This window comes from Solanum tuberosum, unplaced genomic scaffold, assembly GCF_000226075.1.
Source record: "Solanum tuberosum cultivar DM 1-3 516 R44 unplaced genomic scaffold, SolTub_3.0 scf00083, whole genome shotgun sequence".
Classification (NCBI taxonomy): Eukaryota; Viridiplantae; Streptophyta; class Magnoliopsida; order Solanales; family Solanaceae; genus Solanum; species Solanum tuberosum.
The window spans coordinates 38,604-57,246 of record NW_006239015.1 but is presented as its reverse complement, the minus strand read 5'-3'; the positions used below and the strand labels follow the sequence as shown (position 1 = coordinate 57,246).

General features: G+C 31.9%; 3 protein-coding genes across 3 annotated transcripts; 2 read left to right on the top strand and 1 right to left on the bottom strand.

Moving 5' to 3' along the window:
- The first annotated feature begins 912 nt into the window (after nucleotides 1–912).
- Nucleotides 913–3,011, top strand: LOC107060601 (uncharacterized). The gene is made up of 2 exons (XM_015308644.1): nucleotides 913–1,917; nucleotides 2,741–3,011. Exons 1-2 carry the CDS (start codon nucleotides 1,571–1,573, stop codon nucleotides 2,802–2,804), a joined length of 411 nt encoding a protein of 136 aa, XP_015164130.1. The 5' UTR covers nucleotides 913–1,570; the 3' UTR covers nucleotides 2,805–3,011.
- A 4,404-nt stretch (nucleotides 3,012–7,415) lies between these two features.
- Nucleotides 7,416–10,030, top strand: LOC107060600 (uncharacterized). Its single transcript, XM_015308643.1, has 2 exons — nucleotides 7,416–9,257; nucleotides 9,900–10,030. The coding sequence occupies exons 1-2, from the start codon at nucleotides 8,905–8,907 to the stop codon at nucleotides 9,961–9,963; spliced, it is 417 nt and encodes a 138-aa protein (XP_015164129.1). The 5' UTR covers nucleotides 7,416–8,904; the 3' UTR covers nucleotides 9,964–10,030.
- Nucleotides 10,031–16,836: 6,806 nt separating this feature from the next.
- Nucleotides 16,837–17,808, bottom strand: LOC107060585 (uncharacterized). The gene is made up of 2 exons (XM_015308624.1): nucleotides 17,635–17,808; nucleotides 16,837–17,514 (listed from the first exon to the last, which is right to left on the bottom strand). The coding sequence occupies exons 1-2, from the start codon at nucleotides 17,806–17,808 to the stop codon at nucleotides 16,837–16,839; spliced, it is 852 nt and encodes a 283-aa protein (XP_015164110.1).
- Nucleotides 17,809–18,643: the final 835 nt, after the last annotated feature.

The window sequence follows — 18,643 nt, the reverse complement described above, 5'->3', positions numbered from 1 at the left end:
AATTGATCTTATTTTATAGGTAGAATAGATCGTAATTTTTCTAAATTTATCGAGATTTCTTTATTGTATTTTTTTAAAAAAATTTGCGTTGGTTTAATCGCCCATTTAACTTGGTAATTTGATAGCTACAATTCATGGTCCACCGTCCATGGATGTGTGACAGACGCTGTCACACGTGATTTTTGTCTATGTGACTTTTTTTAGGATAATATATATATAAATGCTCTTTTTCTTATAAGATGTAAGTGATATTGAATGTCTTTTAACATATTTATATGCTATACATGTATTGGAAAAATACTGAATTCAACATGTTATGATCAAACAAGAATTATTTTAATTTTCCTATAGGTACTAAATATTTTCAATGTCAAAAGTATAATATAAAATATGATATAGTTTGTATTTGATAATATATATATATATATATATATCTTTTTAAGTTCACTAATTGTTTAATTAAGTAAACCATCTTTTCAGGGTCATTTCGATAGAAAAAAATGTTTTAAAAGATTGGAACAACGATATTTTTCTTATAATTTTTTATTTGGCTAAAGATCATGATATTCTAATAAAAAAAGAAGAAAAAAGAATGGTATCTAAAAAAGAAAAAAGAAAATTTTCACCAAATAGTTTATGTACTTGACCTTAAAAACGAATAATATAACGCATAAATAAAATAGACGCATGAAAAATATATATAAATATTTGGTTTTTATAGAAAATACTTGTTTGAAGTTCATTATTTTTTGGCTCAGCCTTGTTTTAATTTGGCTAATTGGCACTGAATTGATGCAGAGTTGACTTAGTTCTATTTATATAATTTCATTGCAAATCAGAAATATTCCAACGGTATATCATGACTTTATCCTTTATGTTTAATCTCCACGATTGCCTTATACTACGGACCATCATTTCTTGATTTAGAGAAAATGGATTATATTTCATTTCTTATAAAAGGGTATAGTTGTATAGTGGTTTTCATTCATTCTATTACATCTCAATCCATTACATTCAACTTATTCCACATAAGTTGTAGTCTGGCTAAATAGATTTTTATTAACTATACATCGACTGAGGAGCGGAAAGCCACTTGATTGTAAGGAGAGGGATTTAGCGAGAAAATCTCACTCATTTTCAGGTAAGATTTACTTAGCTCGCTCCTTGCTTGCGGAGCGGCATACCAATAAAAAGAAAAGCGTTATCGGAACTCTTACCATCCGAGTTTTTTCATTTAAGTTCATCTCACACCAATTAACCTCATTCAATTTATCCTCACATGAACCAACATACAAACCTTTATTATGTCTCTACAACTTCGGACAAACGACTACAACTTCACCACCCGATCATGATCCTACCGGCCCCTCCATGGAGTTGTTGCTAGGCTCTCCAATTTGCATCGTCTTGATACCCTTCAACGTCTAAATTTCTCAAAAAAGTGTACTTAAAGTTGAAGCGTCTCTCTCAGTGGATCGTTTTAGTAAGAGTTTCTCAAAGCTCATCTTTTTCTGAACCCTGTGCGTGCACCGAGCTGCACTTTTCTAGGCACGAGATCCTAGTAATTAAGATGAATCCGCTACAAGTTGTCGTTCAAATAGAAAATAGAGGGAAAATTCCTGTTTTCCTGAAGGAGAGTCTCCTTCATGCACTGCCAGGACGATTCGGCCTTGTGATCCAAATTCCCCCGTTCAGCACAAAGGTTATCGCGGCGCATACCTTCTTTGCCCGCAATAAGTCCTTCGGAAGGCCCTCTACCGTAGAGGTCCACCTAAATGGGAAATTGATTCAGCAGTTGACACCGCAGACCTTCGTACATTACCCGAAGATCATCATTGATGGTGTTTCTGATAATGGAGAGGGATCAATCATCCGTGTGATTCGTCCTCAACGACAGCTAGAAATCTCTCGTCTGAGGTACTTAATTTCTTTATGAAAAAACAATATATGAACTTTTAGAGTATATATCATAATCATTTTTCTGCTTTCAGTTTTGAAATGGTAAAGGGTCAAATACCAAAGGGGCGGCTCTACAGCTAAAACAAAAGGCAGTTTGTATTAAGCCCCCAAATTTAACCCTCCATTCCGATGTGATTTGTTGCCCCAGTCTTATACTATCAGAAATAATTTATATATACACCATTTGTTATATTTTTGGTCAGGCATGATATTTTTTAGTTTTATAAATATTGAATACTATATCTAAAGAATAATAGTAATAAAATGGATTTGCTATAATAAATTCATAAAAAAATTAACATGTCATATAAAAGTTGAAATTAAAGTGTTGTAAAAAAGAGGAAAGAGAAACAGACTGAAAAAGAAAATAGACCTTTCTTTTTTAAATGGAGCTAGTAACATTTAAGGCTTCATTCCAATGTGACTTTAGGCTATTAATGTATTTAAGTCACCCATGTCCTGTATTATTAGAAATAGTTTGTATTTACACTCCTAGTTATATTTTATATCTAAATATATTCCTCTTATTATACTTTGGTACAAATTTGTGTTTAATTTAAATAGGACAAGTTCAAAAATAAATGATCCACCCCAATTTTAAATGTCTATTTTTTTTTAAACCCAGCTGTTTGATCCATTCCCTCCGCGCGCTTAGATTTTTTTTTAAAATTTTGATTATTTCTTTAGTATATAAAAATGTAGTATCATTTTCATGTGAGAGGGGTTTATCACTTGATTTATTCACGTTATTTTGTATATATTCAATTTTGTTTATGATCAGGGTCTTTAACTTTCTGGCAAATGGCTATAAAGAAAGGAAAGAAGTCTGGGTTATGAAGGAGTAAGGACTCAGTTATATGCATGGAGACTGCAGGCAACAGCTATCATAAGAAATTTATGCTTTAGTTTTACTCGAATTCTGCGTGTTGTTTATTAATTATTGTTATGGAGGATGTGTGTTGATTCTGCGTGTTGTTTTTTAATTATTGTTATGGAGGACGTGTGGTGTTGTTTTTTCTTCGTTTGTTTTCCTCCTGTGAGTGTATTTTTATTTTAAAGATACGGGTGGTTTTGTTATGTTTTTGAATTTTTGATTATTGTAAGTCTTGTATTTTAATTTTTAAAGATGCTAGTAATTTTGTGTTTTTTTTTTTTTGAATTTTTTATTGTTATAACTAGTAGTTTTTTTAGTCATTATGACTTTGTTGCAAGAATGCTTATATTGTTTTAAGGAATCACTTACACAGTTACACGGTCTTTAGAGGTGCTTGTTCTTTAAAATACCATTTTGAAAAGAAAAAAAAAAGGAACTTTTGGACAAAAGGATATAAGTTTTAGACCTACAATCAAAGTAAGTTTTCATTTCATGAAGAGCTGTGAAAACTATTTCCAACAGGCTTTCCTCCTACGTACTGAAAGTGTCGTTTTTGTCCCAATGTCAACTCTTTATTCCACATCACCTATTCCTCATTCTTTAGTCACAATCCAATATTTTAGCTAATTGTTAACGACGCCTAATGAGGTACTACTATTCATTCTTTAGGCAAATCATCTCTTTCATTAATAAATGAGAGAAGTATTGAAAATGCTCTTGAACTTGGAGTGAATTACTTATTAGTTTCATCTTTAAATTTTTAACGGTCTTAAAAACACTCCTCTACTTTACTAATTCAACTTAAATACATGGTATAGCAAATGGTCCGTCTCAAACTTTTGTAGGAGCGCGGTGCTCATTAAAATCCGAGAGAAAGATTGAAAACACCCCTAAATTTAACGAGAATTTAGGGGTGAATTACTTTTTAACTACTCACTATTAATTAATACACACTTACAGATGTATATTACACATGTATATCAGTGTATACATTCTGTATATCTATACTCCTCCACAAACTTGGTACTGCAAAGATCGATGTTAGAAAAACCAAGTTTGGACATTAGATATTCATAGTATACTCTGTTAAGACTCTTGATAAGGCATCAATAGGTTGATCATGAGTTGAGACTTACTCAATCTTCATTAATCCTCGTCGAATTTTCTCCCTTACAAAATGGCAATTTATTTCTATGTGCTTAATTAGTTCTTTCATGATAGATTGGATTAGAAGCCAAAATATATCAACCAAGTGTTATGTCTGCACACTATAGGTTATGTCTGGTCTCGTCTGGTCATGGTCAGATATAGTAGCTTGCCCATAAGTCTTTGATATGCACCCCAATAAGCTACAATTTCATCTTTGGGATCTGTTGTTTCATATGTTACGTTGATCATATATTCATTAAATAGTTGTTGTAACACTTCAAACCTCCTAGGTGTAAAGGTCCAATATTAAGTGCGGAAAGTGTATTGGACGTGAATAAAGGTCATAAAAGAACCTCTAGCATAAAATTAAGTTGAAAGCTTCTCAAGCAATTAAATTTTGGTATAAGATCATACAAGGGTCGTTTGGGGTCGTTTGGTACAAAGATCAATAATGCAGGGATTAGTAATGCATAATTGGTAATGCATGGATTAGTAATGCATGTATTATTTTTATCAAGTGTTTGGTTCACTGCTTCTCACCTAATTTTGTATGTGTTCGCAATAAATTTCCTTAAGCGGTGAAAATATCCTTGAGTTATTATGAGATTTTCTATTTCATGTAATTGGGTCAAGGTATATAATTGACGGACAATATTTTTTTTTATAGCCTTTTAACTAGTTAGGAGAATAAAAACTTTATTGTCATGTTCATTATTTTCTCACTTAAATTATTTGAGGGGTAAATAATTGTCATCTTAATAAATTGGGGTTAAATATCCTCAAAAAGGTCACACAACTATAATAATTTATAGAGAAAATTTATTGAATTTTGTTTTGTATCAATAAAATAAAAAATAAAAACACTCTTTATCATAAAATAAAACAAAAATAAAAAATAGCAAAATATATTAAACTATTTTTATGCTCGAGATGTTTTTTTTAAAAATAATATTTTGAAAATTGATTAGATTCTTATGGGGGAAACGATCATCATATAAATTAAAATATTTGGTCTAATTTAAACAATTTTTATTTTTATTTTTTTGAGTGTAATAGTTTCTTAACTAATATATAAAACTGTTATCCGAAAGAAAAACTCATTTGAAAGTAAGTGAAAACTCGATTTTAATGCATTGCTTAATTTGTATTTTTGTCTCTTCCATGAGTGGACTTCCATCTTAGATACTTATTTTAATTTCAGGTTAATTCATGATTTATGTGGATGCTACTTGGTCACCAAGTCCAAGTTGTGCAAATGAAGATAATAATCTATCTTTAGGCAATACAAACATATATATATATATATATACACGCTCTTGTTTTATACTACTTGTGTACTGTTTCGATGGATTTTTGTGAAGGGGTGATAACTGACTTATGAATTGTTCTTAAATTCATACACCAACATTAGCATATTAGTCGATTAATAATATTTTGTATTAATAATAAATAGATTAAATAACTCATATTTTAGCAACAAAAAACTCTTTTTAAATAATAAAATTTGCAAACTAATTTATTTAAATAAATTTATTAGTATGTATATAAAACATAAAATCAAGAAAATAAATAAAATGATTAAAAGGATTTGAGGGGGTATTTTTTGTCTTTACCTAGATTAGTCCCATGGTGTTAGATCTCATGTATTACTAATACCACCAAATGGAATGTATTAGTTATACACCTATAATACGATGTAAGGTGTATAACTAATCCATAAATTAATTATACATAGACCCAAAATTCCTACCAAATATAGTACTAAATAATACCACACATAATATTTAGACTACTTCTCCTATTACTCCCTACCAAACGACCCCTTAGAGTTTTATTTTTCATGATGAGGATGCTTAATAATAAGCTCCCAACAGATGATAAAATTGCTAGATTTCACATTAATGGCCCTTCTATATGTTGTTGTTGCTCTCAAAATAAATGTGAAACTATCCAACATCTCTTTATTCAAGGTGATTTGGCAAAAAATGTTTGAATTTTTTTTCTGATTCTTGGGGATGATAACCTCAAAAACAGCATCATACAATGACTATGTTGCTCGGACTCTTCAAAAATGCCAACGGGTGTGTGTCGAATTCGCCAAAAATAATGTATTTTTGAAGAATTTGAGACGGATGCGGCATCAAAAGTGAAGAGTCCGTGCAACTAAGTGCAATGGTGACTTACGTAGTCCAAAAATAGTATTCACAGTTCTAATTCAAATGTTTGTCAACTATTATTTGTTGGGAACTTTGGAAGAGCAAATGTGCCTATAGATTTGAAGGGACTAAAATTTCAAAATGGTTCTTGAATTAAAAAAAGACACAGAAACGTTTTTCCTGAATCAAATAAAGCATGAGTTTCATATGATAGCCGCAGCCTCAGTATTCCTGCATCTGATTAAGTCCTTACTTCTTCACAACCCACACCTCCTTCCTCTCTTTGAACCCCATAGCAAGAAAGTTGAAAGCCTGATCATAAACCAGATCGAGTATATATATAAAACAACATGAATAAATGAAGGTAGGAGCAGTGGCAGAGCCAAAAATTTCATGAAGGGTGTCCAAGAATTGCATAGGCAGAAAAAGAAAATTAACGAATGGGTGCTATAAAATTTTGTAAATCAAACTATGTAACATAAATAATTATTATTTTTGATTAAAAAATATACCAAAATTTTTAAAATCAAACTAAATAATATTTAGCTTGAATGTGCATACATAATAGGAAGTGAACGGACAAATCCAATTTAGAATAAAATCACATTTATACTTAAGAATTTCACTGAGAAATCGAAAATAAAGAGTAGAATGAGATTTTTTAAAAGAAATTTTATATGAATCCTTTTTAACTTTTAATAGTTTTATAGAAAAAAGAAATAAAATTTTCTGATTAACTTTAAATTAAATAATTAATTTTAAATTTTATTTAAAAATTTAATGAAAAGAAAAAAAATCATAAGTCAAATTGATTAAAAATTTAATTGGCTAATAAACCTTTTTTTTCCTTAAAAATTTAAGTTGTAGGTCTCTAATTTAAGATTATTTTAATAGATAATATTAGTTTTACGGGAAAAAAAATAGCTGATTTATTAATTAATAGCTCTTTTGAAAATAAAAATATAATGTAGCTTTGGGGAATCAAACTTGCACGGATGTTGTTCGCCCCAGCTTTGGCTGAGCACCAGAATCCAATGGACTAAGAACGTTTGTTGTTTTAATTATTTACCATTTAAAATATATTTTATTTATATATACGATCTAGAAGTAAAATTAGAATATTCCTTTCCTATGCTTGTTATACAAGTCAACAAATAATAAGATGACAGGTGTCGAGGTACAAAATAGCATAGCAAATTTCTATATAACAGAATGTACAATGTCCTCAACAATCATCAAGAAATATAAAATATTCTGCAAATCCTTTTTCATTTTGAGTCGGGCCTTATTGGAACTAACAATTTAATATAATCTCCAGGTAGCGTCCGATTGCTGCTTGCTGATTTTCTCAGCAAGAATATAAGAATAAAAAAACAATAGCACACGCACAAGATGTTACATCAGCACATTTATTTATATATAAATCCATTCTTCTCTTTCTAATATATATTATCTCATAACTTGATATACTGAATATGACTATCTCCATGCTACAATATACTCAAAACTAAAACCAAATGCTAATCACAAAACTTTGCTCAGATACTGAAAGTTCACACTTGTACAGTAGTTACACTTCTTAAGCTGAAAGGTATCTAGTCAAATATCAATTCTCCAGGTAGCATCCCGATTGCTGCTTGCTGATTTTTTCAGCCACAACATGAGATTTAAAAAAAAAGAAAAACCAACAATAACACACGCACAAGATGTTACATCAGCACATCTCTTTTAAATAGAAATCCATTCTTCATATTATCTCATAATTTGATAAACTGAATACGACTAAAAGAATATTATTTGTAGATAATTTAATTTGAAAGCACTCATCTCACCTTTATATAAGATCAAGTACTTCAACACTCTTACCCCTCCACATTTTTTAGTGAACATTCTCTAGAATTTCTCTTAGATTCAAATCGAATATCGCTGATGATAAAACTAGAGTAGATATTTTTTATTTCCTACTTACATGAGATCATATCTTTGCTTTTATATCAATTTCTCTAATTTTGATCTTACTCCCCAATCTGATATTGTGGTGCTGGGTATATGTGTCGGCCTGTGTGTTGTATTTTTGCTTTTATTTGAATTTGCATTATGCCCTTCTCGCATTAATTGTGTACTAACATTTATAGAGTTTTTTTTTTTTAATCTTTCAAAACTAAATTTTGTTTAGGTCTCATTTGTATGTACTTAATGAAAATCTGAATATGAATGGTTGAGACTTTGACCATTAAGTTATTTTCATTATATTTAAGCATTTAATTAGTATTTTGTGTAGATCATATCCACCATCACCGGTTACCACCACTAACCAGCCACATTTGCCATCACTACTACCATCACCACCGCCCCGTCTTTGTAGCCACTGCCACCTTCTACTATCACTATCAGCCTCTACCACGATCAATTCCCACCACCAACAAACTTCGCCATCACAAATAGCACCGCCGCTAACTATCACTATACATTCTTCAGTCCCACCATTACTGTTGTCACCTCCATTGATCACTATTATCAACCACTACCCTCCATCATCATAACTAGCACCACCACCAACTACCACAAACACATCATTAAGTACCACACCACATTCTTCAGCCACTACCATCAATCAATTTCACCACACATTCCAATAAGGTCACCATTCAAAAAGTTGTAAAATAGATATAAGATTGTGTATAATAAACCCACCTTTTCCTGAACTCCGCTACTCATAGCAAACTTAGTTCACCGAGCTGCAGACAGAAGATCCTAGTATTAAACATGATGATGATTAATCTTTTTGAAGTGGTCGTTCAGGTAGAAAACAGGGGAGAAATTCCCGTCTATCTGAAAGAGAATTTCCTCTATGCACTGCCAAGCCGCCACGGCCTTGTGATCAGAGTAGACCCCTTCAGCACAAAGGTTATGGCGGCGCATACGTTCTTTGCCCGCAACAAGTCCTTTGGGAGACCCTCTAGCGTAGAGGTTCATATAAATGGGAAATTAATTCAGCGGTTGACGCCGCAAACCTTTGTGCATTACCCGAAGATTATCGTTGATCGTTTTACTGATGAAGAGGGATCAACCATCCGTGTGGTTCGTCCTCAACGAGCTCTCGAACTCTCTCGTTTGAGGTACTTTCTTATGAAAAAAGTACCAACTTTTATCACATTTCAATTTTGAAACGGTGAAGGGCCAAATACCAAAGGGGCAGCGGCTCTACAGCTAAAAGAAAAGGCAGTTGCCCTTAGTTTTGAAAAATTATTGATTCTAAAATTTCCGTACAAATGGAAAAAAATAAGTAATACAAGTTTGAACAATTTAGAATATTATGTCTCAAAAAAAATTAAATAAAAATGCTATAGTATACTTTATCAAAAAATTATTAAAATTTAGGCCTTCATTCGAATATGACTTTAGGCCACTGATGTATTTGAGTCGCTCATGCCTTATACCATTAGAAATACTATATATATCCTTCAGTTATATTTTTTATCCAAATATATCCCTCTTAAAAATTTACCCTAAATTTTAACGAAAGAAAATGTGGCAAGCCCGAAAACAAATGATTCACCCCAAATTTTAGATATCAATTTTTTTGAAACCCACTCGTTTAACCCATTAATTTCCTCCGCTTTGAATTTTTTTTAAAATAAAAATAAAAAAAGCTTAAGTTAAATTATTTCTATAGTATATAAAAAAGGTACTATCTTTACATGCTGATAACTTCATTTATTCATGTTGTTTAATATGTACTCTATCTTGCTTATGATCAGGGCCTTCAACTTTCTTGCTATGGGATTCAAAGAAAGAAAGGAGGTGTGGCTTGTGAAGAAGTAATAGGACTCAGTCAGATGCATGGATACTGCAGGCTACAGCTAGCATATAAACTCATGCTTTATTTTGACTCGACGAAAAATTAAACAACATTATGTTTTTGTGTTTTTCTTTTAAAATTATTGTTATGGAGTATGTGTGGTTCTTTTTAATTTCTTCATCTATTTTCCTCCGGCGTGTGTATTTTTATATTTAATAAATAATAAATTAAAGATACGGGTGGTTTTGTTTTGTGTTGAGTTTTTGATTGTCATAGGTCTTATATCTTTATTTTTAAAGATACAAGTAGTTTTGGTTTGAATTTCTGATGGCTAAAACTCTTGTATTTTATTTGGGATGGAATTAGCATTATGACTTATGCAAGAATGAAAGAGCAATCGCTTAAAAAACAACTTTTAGTAATAACAAATATATATATTAAAAAAGAATGCTAAAAAATTTATTGGTATTAATTAATTGTCATTAGATGTAATGTCGCTACAAACTTTAAGGACATTTACAAAAAGTGTTAATTACCGCTAAAAATATATATTTAACAATAATTAAGTCATTATCATTAATTATTTGTCATTAAAAATTATTTTTGGTGTACTAACACTCTTCTAGAGTTGTTCTTAAAGTATCCTTTTGGAAAAAGAAAAAAAACACTTTTGGACAAAAGGATACATGTTTAAGACCTACAATCAAACAAAGTTTTCATTTGATGAGTTGAGAAAACTATTCCCAACATCCTTTCCTCCTACTGAAAGTGTGTTTTTGTGAAATTTAATCCTCAGTTTTTGTCAAGATCGAATATTTTAGCTAATTGTAAACGACACCTAATATGAGATACTATTCACCTTTAGGCAAATCATTTCATTATTACATTAAACGAATACTTTAAGAGTAAAGTATTATGAAGGTAACAAGAAATATCTCAATAATTCTTTTTTTTTTTTTAATAAATTACAGTCTTATGAGAAGAATTGGCATTGGGACACCTTAATAACTTAATTTACTCTATACCCACTTAATTTATTTTTGGTTTATTTTCTAGGGTTTGACTTTTAAAAAGGGAAAAAGTGTGGGGTCATGGGTCTCTTTAGCCTTTTTAAAACTTGGGGTATATTTGTGAATGTGGGGTCATGGGCTTGCTTATTGTTTTTAAAACTTGGGGAAAATATATATCTTTACAAAAATATATTATAATCCCAATACATTTTACGTAATTTTATATTAAAATCTGATTTAAAATGTTAAAATATATTAAAAAGACACTTTTTTTGAAACCTTGTTCCGACGTTTCTTCTTCTCAAGTGCAAGGGTTTTTCATCTTCCCCATACACTTCTCTACCAGTGTAATCATCGCTTCTCTTCCCCATACACTTCTCTGGGATCTCCACTTCTCTTTCATTAACTTATACAAACTTTTCAACCATTTCATCGTCCTAAACGTCTCTCAAATCTTCATTTCTTTTATTCAATCTTCTTTCCCAAGTTCAAAGCATTCATCTTTGGTAAGTTGAATCTTCTGTAATGGTGTTTTTCGATAATTTTTAGCCGTATTTAGTTGTTTATTTTGTTATAGTAGTGTAATGATTTAATGATTCTTTTTTCTGGACTGTTTTTCTTCATGTTCTTGTTAAGGATGAATTTTTCGCCGTATTCCATGAATATTTGTGGTCTCTAATGACATTTTTGTTTGGATATAAATATTTTACCCTATTTGGTTGCTTATTTTTTTTTAAAAAAAATTATGTTTATCTCGCCTATTGATTTTGAAATTTTGACTAAACTTTGATCAACTTTAGTGGCGTTTTTGTCAATCGCATTGTTGATTTCTATTGGATCTGCTATTTATTTTGCATGTTTTATTGGAGGTTTACTCTGGTTATGGCTAAAACTAGAGGTGGGATTGTTAAACGGTTTGTTCCTAAGCCTTCCAAAAACCAGAAAAGAAAGGCTGAAGAAACTTTAAGATCTTCAAAAAAGAAAAAAATTGTAGTTGAAGAACCCAAGTCTAATTCGGATTCTGATACGATGGTTGAAATTGACAACTATGAGGACAGTAGTACCCTGGCTACTGATGATGTTGAGTCTAGTGAAGAAAACACTGACAGTGGAGATGAGGAGAGTAATAGAGATAGCAGAGATACTGGAGATGAGGATGATGATCTCCTGTCCTTGCCAACTTGTGCAAGAGAGATCTCTGGTAAGTCCTATAATCTAACCACATGGATGGATGAGTTAGGATCTTTTCCAGCAAAAATTTCTGTGAGAGCAAGAATGACTCTTTATCGTGATTTTAGAAATGTTTTAGTTCAAGAAAAAATTTATAATGACTTTAAAGGCACTTGTTTTGGACATTTAGGACATATTTCAGAACATTACAAGTTCAATGGACAAATGGTCCACTATATGTTGTTGCGTCGTGTAAAAAATGATAAAAAATTGCATGAGATGTGGTTTTGTGTGAATGATAAGTCTGCTTGTTTTGGCTTAAAAGAGTTTGCATTGATTATGAGGCTGAATTGCTCAGCATACCCCCGTGATGCAAAAATGAAAAAAGTGCTTCAGAAAGGTGAGAAATTTTTCTATAAAGTGACCAAGAATAAGAAAATCAGTGGTACAAAGTTGATGAGTTTGATTAAGGGTACCAGATTGAATAAGGAGCAGAAATTGAAGTGCTCTTTAGTTTGGTTCGTCCACTCGATGTTGCTTGCCCATGATCGATCTAAGATTGTGGATTCAAACCACATTTAAGATGGTCGATGATTTAGATTTTTTCAAGAGTTATCAGTGGGGAAAAGAGTGTTTTGATTTAACAGTGAAGTATTTGAAGAACAAAATTAATTTGAAGAAACAAAGTGAAGTGTACAAGGAAAGAGGGAATGCATCGTATGCTTGTATGGCTTCCCCTGGGTATTTCTGGTACTTATTATCAATTATGTACTTGATTGATATTAAACTCCTATATATTTATCTAGTATTTCATATTCTATGTTTATTTAATTGTTATTTTATTAATTTCAGATTTGGATATATGAGACTTTTCCTCATCTTGGTAATTATGCAAAGAAGTCCTTGAATTCTCCTCTGCTAATTCCCCGTTTACTTAGATGGCACATGACAAAGAGCGATAATATTGTCGAAGGTGATCCATTTAAGTACAAAGGGAGAAGTACAGAGGTATAAACTTATTTATTATTATCTAGCAATATTTGTAAATTAGTGAAGGTCTTGTACTATTTATATTTTTTTTTGTAGGTTGTGCATCCATACCTCATACCTACTGTCCATGAGACAAAACAAAATTATATGGCAACATTAAAGCCATTTACGAACGAAGTGAAGGGCACAATCATTGATACCTTAAAGGCCAGTTTGAAAGGTGTCACTGTCCTCACTTCTGCGGTAGAGAACGAGGAGGATGAAATATTGGGTGAGAACAATTCCAACCAACCTTGTGAGAATTTTGTTTCAAGTGGACAGAAAAATTAAGATGATAATTTGTGTGAGCGTGTTGCATCCCTTGAACTATCAATGATGGAAGTTGTTGCTTTTATACGAGATGAAAAATTGAGAAGAGCTCATAAGAACAAGAAAAATGAAGGTAGACTAATTTATATACTATTTGTGTAAATAATTTATTTGTAAGAATGTTAAGCCACTGATCTTGCACCAGTTAATGAAGACTATACAGCACCAACAGCTGATAAAGATGATGATGCAATTGATGTTGATGAAATCCTTCCATTAGCAATAGTTGATGAAGATCTTGTTGCAATTGATGAGTACTCTGCAGAAGAAGTTAATGGACAAGATGAAGAAAGAGAAGAGAAGAAACTGGAAGAGAACGAAGAAGAAATTAAAGAGAAGTTGGAAGAGAAAAAAAAAGAAAAAAAAAAGTAGCAGATCGAAGAGAATAAAGAAGAGGAACAGATCGAAGAGAAGGAAGAAGAACAAAAAGAAGAGGAGAAGATCGAAAAGAACAAAGAACAAGAAAAAGAAGAGGAGCAGATTGAATTGTAGGAAGAAGAAGAAAAAGAACAGGAGAAGCTGGAAGAGAAAGTAGATGAAGGCTTGGCAGAAGAGGAAAAAGAAGGCAGTGATGAAAATTTAGTGGACGTGATGGGTATTGTTATGGAGCTCAATGGTGAACTAAATGGTGATGAGTAAGATATTTGTGATATTGATTTATTAAGACATTTGATTTTTGAAGTTGGTTTAAGACAATTGATTTTTGAAATGGTTGGTTTTTTGTGTTGATGATAAGACAATTAGTTTTTAAGATAATTAGTTTTTGGTGGTTGAATATTAAGACAATTGGTTTTTGAAGTGGGTAGATGATTAAGACAGTTGGTTTTTTAAATGGTTGGTTTTTGGTGGTTGATGATTAAGACAGTTGAATAATGAAATGTTATTTTTGTTTTGATGGATATTGTTGCCAGTTATCGACTTTAAATTGTATATATAATGCATTGTCTTACCAATTCCAAAAAAGACTTCATTTTATTAATAGATTGTACTACTACATGAGTAAAAGATATAAGATTGTACTACTGCATCCCTGTTACACATTTCCAAAAAGCAACCACTAACAACAAACCATACAGTATAATTTTTAGGCCTTTTTCTTTTTCTTCAGCCAATATCAACTTTTATTTTAGTTGATCCCTATCTTTTTCGGTGTCTTTTAGCAATCCTTTAAAGTGATATCTCTGCTCTTCAGCCTCTTTGAGTAAACTCAATAGCAAATCCCTATTTTCTTCGGAGTTTCGAAGCCTTTCTAATATTTGAAATTTGGTAACGCCTTGAAAATTTGATGTCTCGAGTTCCGGACTCAATTTTGATGGGATGCTCGTTGATGAATCATTTTCAAGCCACTTAAAAAAGAGCATGCACCAATTGCACAGTTAAAGAATTGTCGACATTGGTGTGTGACGTCCTCAACATAGTTAAATTACCACAACGACAAACGTAAGATTTTTTTGCATTGGATGTTTGAGATGCTTGAGACATAATAAAAAGAGATGTTTAAGTATTATAAAATAGAATAGGATGGAAGAGTTCATGAATCCTTCTTTTTATACACTAAAAAAAAGCAAATGTTATCGTTGAAAAGTAGCAATTTGTACTTTGTTACCGTTGTAAAACTTGGATAATTATGTATTGTCAGTATTGGTAAAAATATATAGATAATTAAGACAGTCGATATTTTTTCATGTGCTTGGTTTAGATTGTACCAACGACATCTATACTTCAACACTAATAAGGTATATGCGGGTTGATATCATGATCCATAAATGATCTATACTGCACCTACTAGAGTATGACGCTTAAATATAGACCGTAGCTAGTATAATTTAAAAGGGAGAATGATTAACTAATAATAAATAATATTATTGAAATTTATTAAATTAAATAAGTTTAAACAAGTAATGTAAGGGTCCACATACATTGGGGGTGGAGATAAATGATGTATGAGAAAGAGTTGTAGTTATACAATCAACATCTTCAAACTAATGTGTGAAGAAAGCACAAGTATGAATGAGGAATAGTCATGTGTGGTTATACAATCAACATCTTTACAACATAAGCATGTGATCATGCATGAGTCCATATAAATTGGGGTGGCAATCAACAATGTGTGGTTGAACAAGTGACATCCTCACATCATACTTATGTTTTCTCAAACATTGTTCTAAGAATGTTGATTGTATAACTACAACTATTCCTCGTACATCACTAATCACCACACCCAATTTATGTGGACTCTTATATGATCATATGACTTGTTTAAACTTATAAAATTGGATAAATTTCAAATATATAATTTATTATTAATTAATTAGTGTCTTTTTTAAATTCTACAAGTTTTGGTCTATATATAAGTGTCAGATTCTAGTAGGTGAAGTATCGACAATGCATTAACATAGATATAAACCCGAATATACCTTGCTAATGTCAAAGTGTAAATCTCATATGTCATACATACACCACACACATATAGATGGATCGATTGTATAAAGGGTCTATATATTTTTATAACCAGTAAATATTTAGATATACAAATTTTACAACGGTAAAAAAAAGGTTCAAATTACTACTTTTTTTAATGGTAACATTTATATTTTTGACAATTCATTAAGGATTCGCTTGGTGGAGTGTATATGCAAATAATGCTTGTATTAGTTATAGTTGAATTAGTTATACTTAGATTATTTCTTAAGCATTGTTTGATTTGGTGCATTAAAAATAGTCACAAATATCATTATAATTCATTCTAATTCTAATTCTTAATCATATTCTAATTCATGCATTAGAATCATTGCATTACAAATTTCATGAATTTTCATATATTAATAATACACAACTTAATAGACAGTGTACAAAATGTATGTCATCTTCTGATTGATCTATATTAGATCATGAGTAATTACGATAATAGATGACAATAAATTGACCAAAATGCTGGCAGTAGCTTGATTACAGTAACAAAAAACAACAGTAGCTTGATTACAAAAACAAATTCAATCAAGCTTGTTTAAGATTTGTTGTTGTTCACACATGTAGTTCTCTTGTGTCCGGTTCTCTTACAAATTGAACATTTGTTCCTTCTCTTGCTCTTGAAATTCTCACCGATGTCTTTGACACGTTTTCTTATTTTTCTTCCAAGCTTGGTATCGACAAGAGGCGGAAGAATGTTCACATTAAGCAATTCTTCTGGAACACACCATTCCGACTCGAGAGGGACAACATTAAAGAATCCATGTATGCAAAAAGGTACGCTTCAACTTTATACAAAGGCGAAGAGTACTCATAGATGCTCATACCATACTCATTTTCATGCTTCGATCGCAAAGCGGCCATCGCGTGAGCACAAGGTATCTTGATCTAGTCATATTCCCTACATGAACATGACTTTTCCAGTAGGTCCACATAGGCAGTAACATCGGCACTGAACACGTTAAATTGATTGTCGTCCCCGATTACATTCTCCACATACAAGGAGTCGCCCTCGATCAGTTTTTTTCTTGTAATTTTTTCGACAACCGGCACCATTTGATTACCCATTGATTTGAGGATACATGCATGCCTCTCCCTAAACAATTCTCTAAACCTCTTAGCAATCGAATTAAATATATATGAAACGGCATACTCTCTTTCATCTATCAACATAACAATGAGTGACTCGACGATATTTGTGGTCATAACATCATATCTATTGCCAAGAAAATGTGCCCTTCTCCACTTCTCAAAACCAATATCATGCTCAAGGACGATGGCTGCAACAGGGCATTTGTTCTTGAATTCTACAAAATGATTGTCAAACTCCTCCAAAGAATAAGCCTTTGCCGCATTGTAGTAAAGATAAAGGTAATCTCCATAATGATGATTTACGCAGATAGTTTCACTGAGGTGCCTCATACAATATCCGTGGTGAGCATGATTGTAAACGTTCACAATATCGTTGGTGATACTCTTATGTCTATCGGAGATAAAACACAAATCTGGTTCATCGATCACAATCTCCTTCAATTTCTCAAAGAAGAATGTCCAAGATGCATCATTCTTTTTGTCCACGACACAAAAGACAATTGGATAAACATGATTCTCTATATCTTATGCAACAACACTCAACAACACGCCCTCATATTTATCATGTAAATGAGTGTCATCAACCGTATTTACCTTTCTCATGTGGGCAAATACCTTAATGCAAGCACCAAAGGCCAAGAAATAATACAACCTATGACTATCCTCGTTTACCATGAGACAATAACTAGAACCAACATTAAGTGTGTCGAACATGTAGGAAAAAGCTAGTAAGCATGAATATCCGTTCTCCGCTGTCCCTCGGACCATTTCCTTAGCAACCACACCACATTTTCAACATTTCCAATAGCTTGGACTACAATCAAAAGAATTAAACATAGCTCTTTGAATCTCTTTCATTTGGACCCTTGCCATCACGATACATATTTACACAAAGTGAAGCAATGACTTTGATTGAAATTTTTCTATGGCTACTGTTGGCATGTTCAACGCCACAACTATGTTCGCCAATGTACTTATAGATATGAAATCTATTCGAACACTCATATTTCCTCGCCCGCAACATCCATGCGCTATTGCGAGATACACATTTCACCTTTAAGTATTTAGTACAACTCTTCACAGTAGCAAAATCAAAAGACTTTTTTGCCGCCACTTCGGCTAATAACAATTGCAACTCATTCTTGTTACTGAAAGTTTGGTTTATACATAAATTAGTTCCATCGGAGAAGGAATGGTTGGATTGTGATCCCAATTCTTTTTGTACTTGCATTTCTTCACAACATTCGGGTTTGGGATCTTACGCATCTACTAGCTGATTTTCCATATTAGTTGGGTCATCATGTATATTCATTGAATGATTACCCAAACTCTCATTTGAATTATCACCCAAGCTCTCCTTTAAATGATCACCCAATCTTTCATTTCTAATCGAATCATTATCGTCGTTAAATGAATTCGTTGGTTCAATTGGAGGTCTCACATTAACGTTTATCCTCAATGTAGGCCTAGAGCAATCAATACCAATATCTAACATGTACAAGCTCATGTGCCTATCATTTTTTATGAATGTGGGGTGTATTTTTTCCCTCTCATTCATTTGATAGCTAATCACCAAGTCATTTGGCTTGCAAGTTAACTCACC

What these genes read in the sequence shown, in the direction of transcription:
- LOC107060601 (XM_015308644.1), top strand. Translation starts at nt 1,571, where the DNA reads ATGAATCCGCTACAAGTTGTCGTTCAAATAGAAAATAGAGGGAAAATT. An exon ending in CTAGAAATCTCTCGTCTGAG is followed by an intron (nt 1,918 to 2,740) that starts GTACTTAATTTC and finishes GTTTATGATCAG; the next exon opens with GGTCTTTAACTTTCTGGCAA.
- LOC107060585 (XM_015308624.1), bottom strand. Translation starts at nt 17,808, where the DNA reads ATGGTCCGAGGGACAGCGGAGAACGGATATTCATGCTTACTAGCTTTT. An exon ending in TATTTGCCCACATGAGAAAG is followed by an intron (nt 17,515 to 17,634) that starts GTAAATACGGTT and finishes GTGGACAAAAAG; the next exon opens with AATGATGCATCTTGGACATT.
- LOC107060600 (XM_015308643.1), top strand. Translation starts at nt 8,905, where the DNA reads ATGATGATGATTAATCTTTTTGAAGTGGTCGTTCAGGTAGAAAACAGG. An exon ending in CTCGAACTCTCTCGTTTGAG is followed by an intron (nt 9,258 to 9,899) that starts GTACTTTCTTAT and finishes GCTTATGATCAG; the next exon opens with GGCCTTCAACTTTCTTGCTA.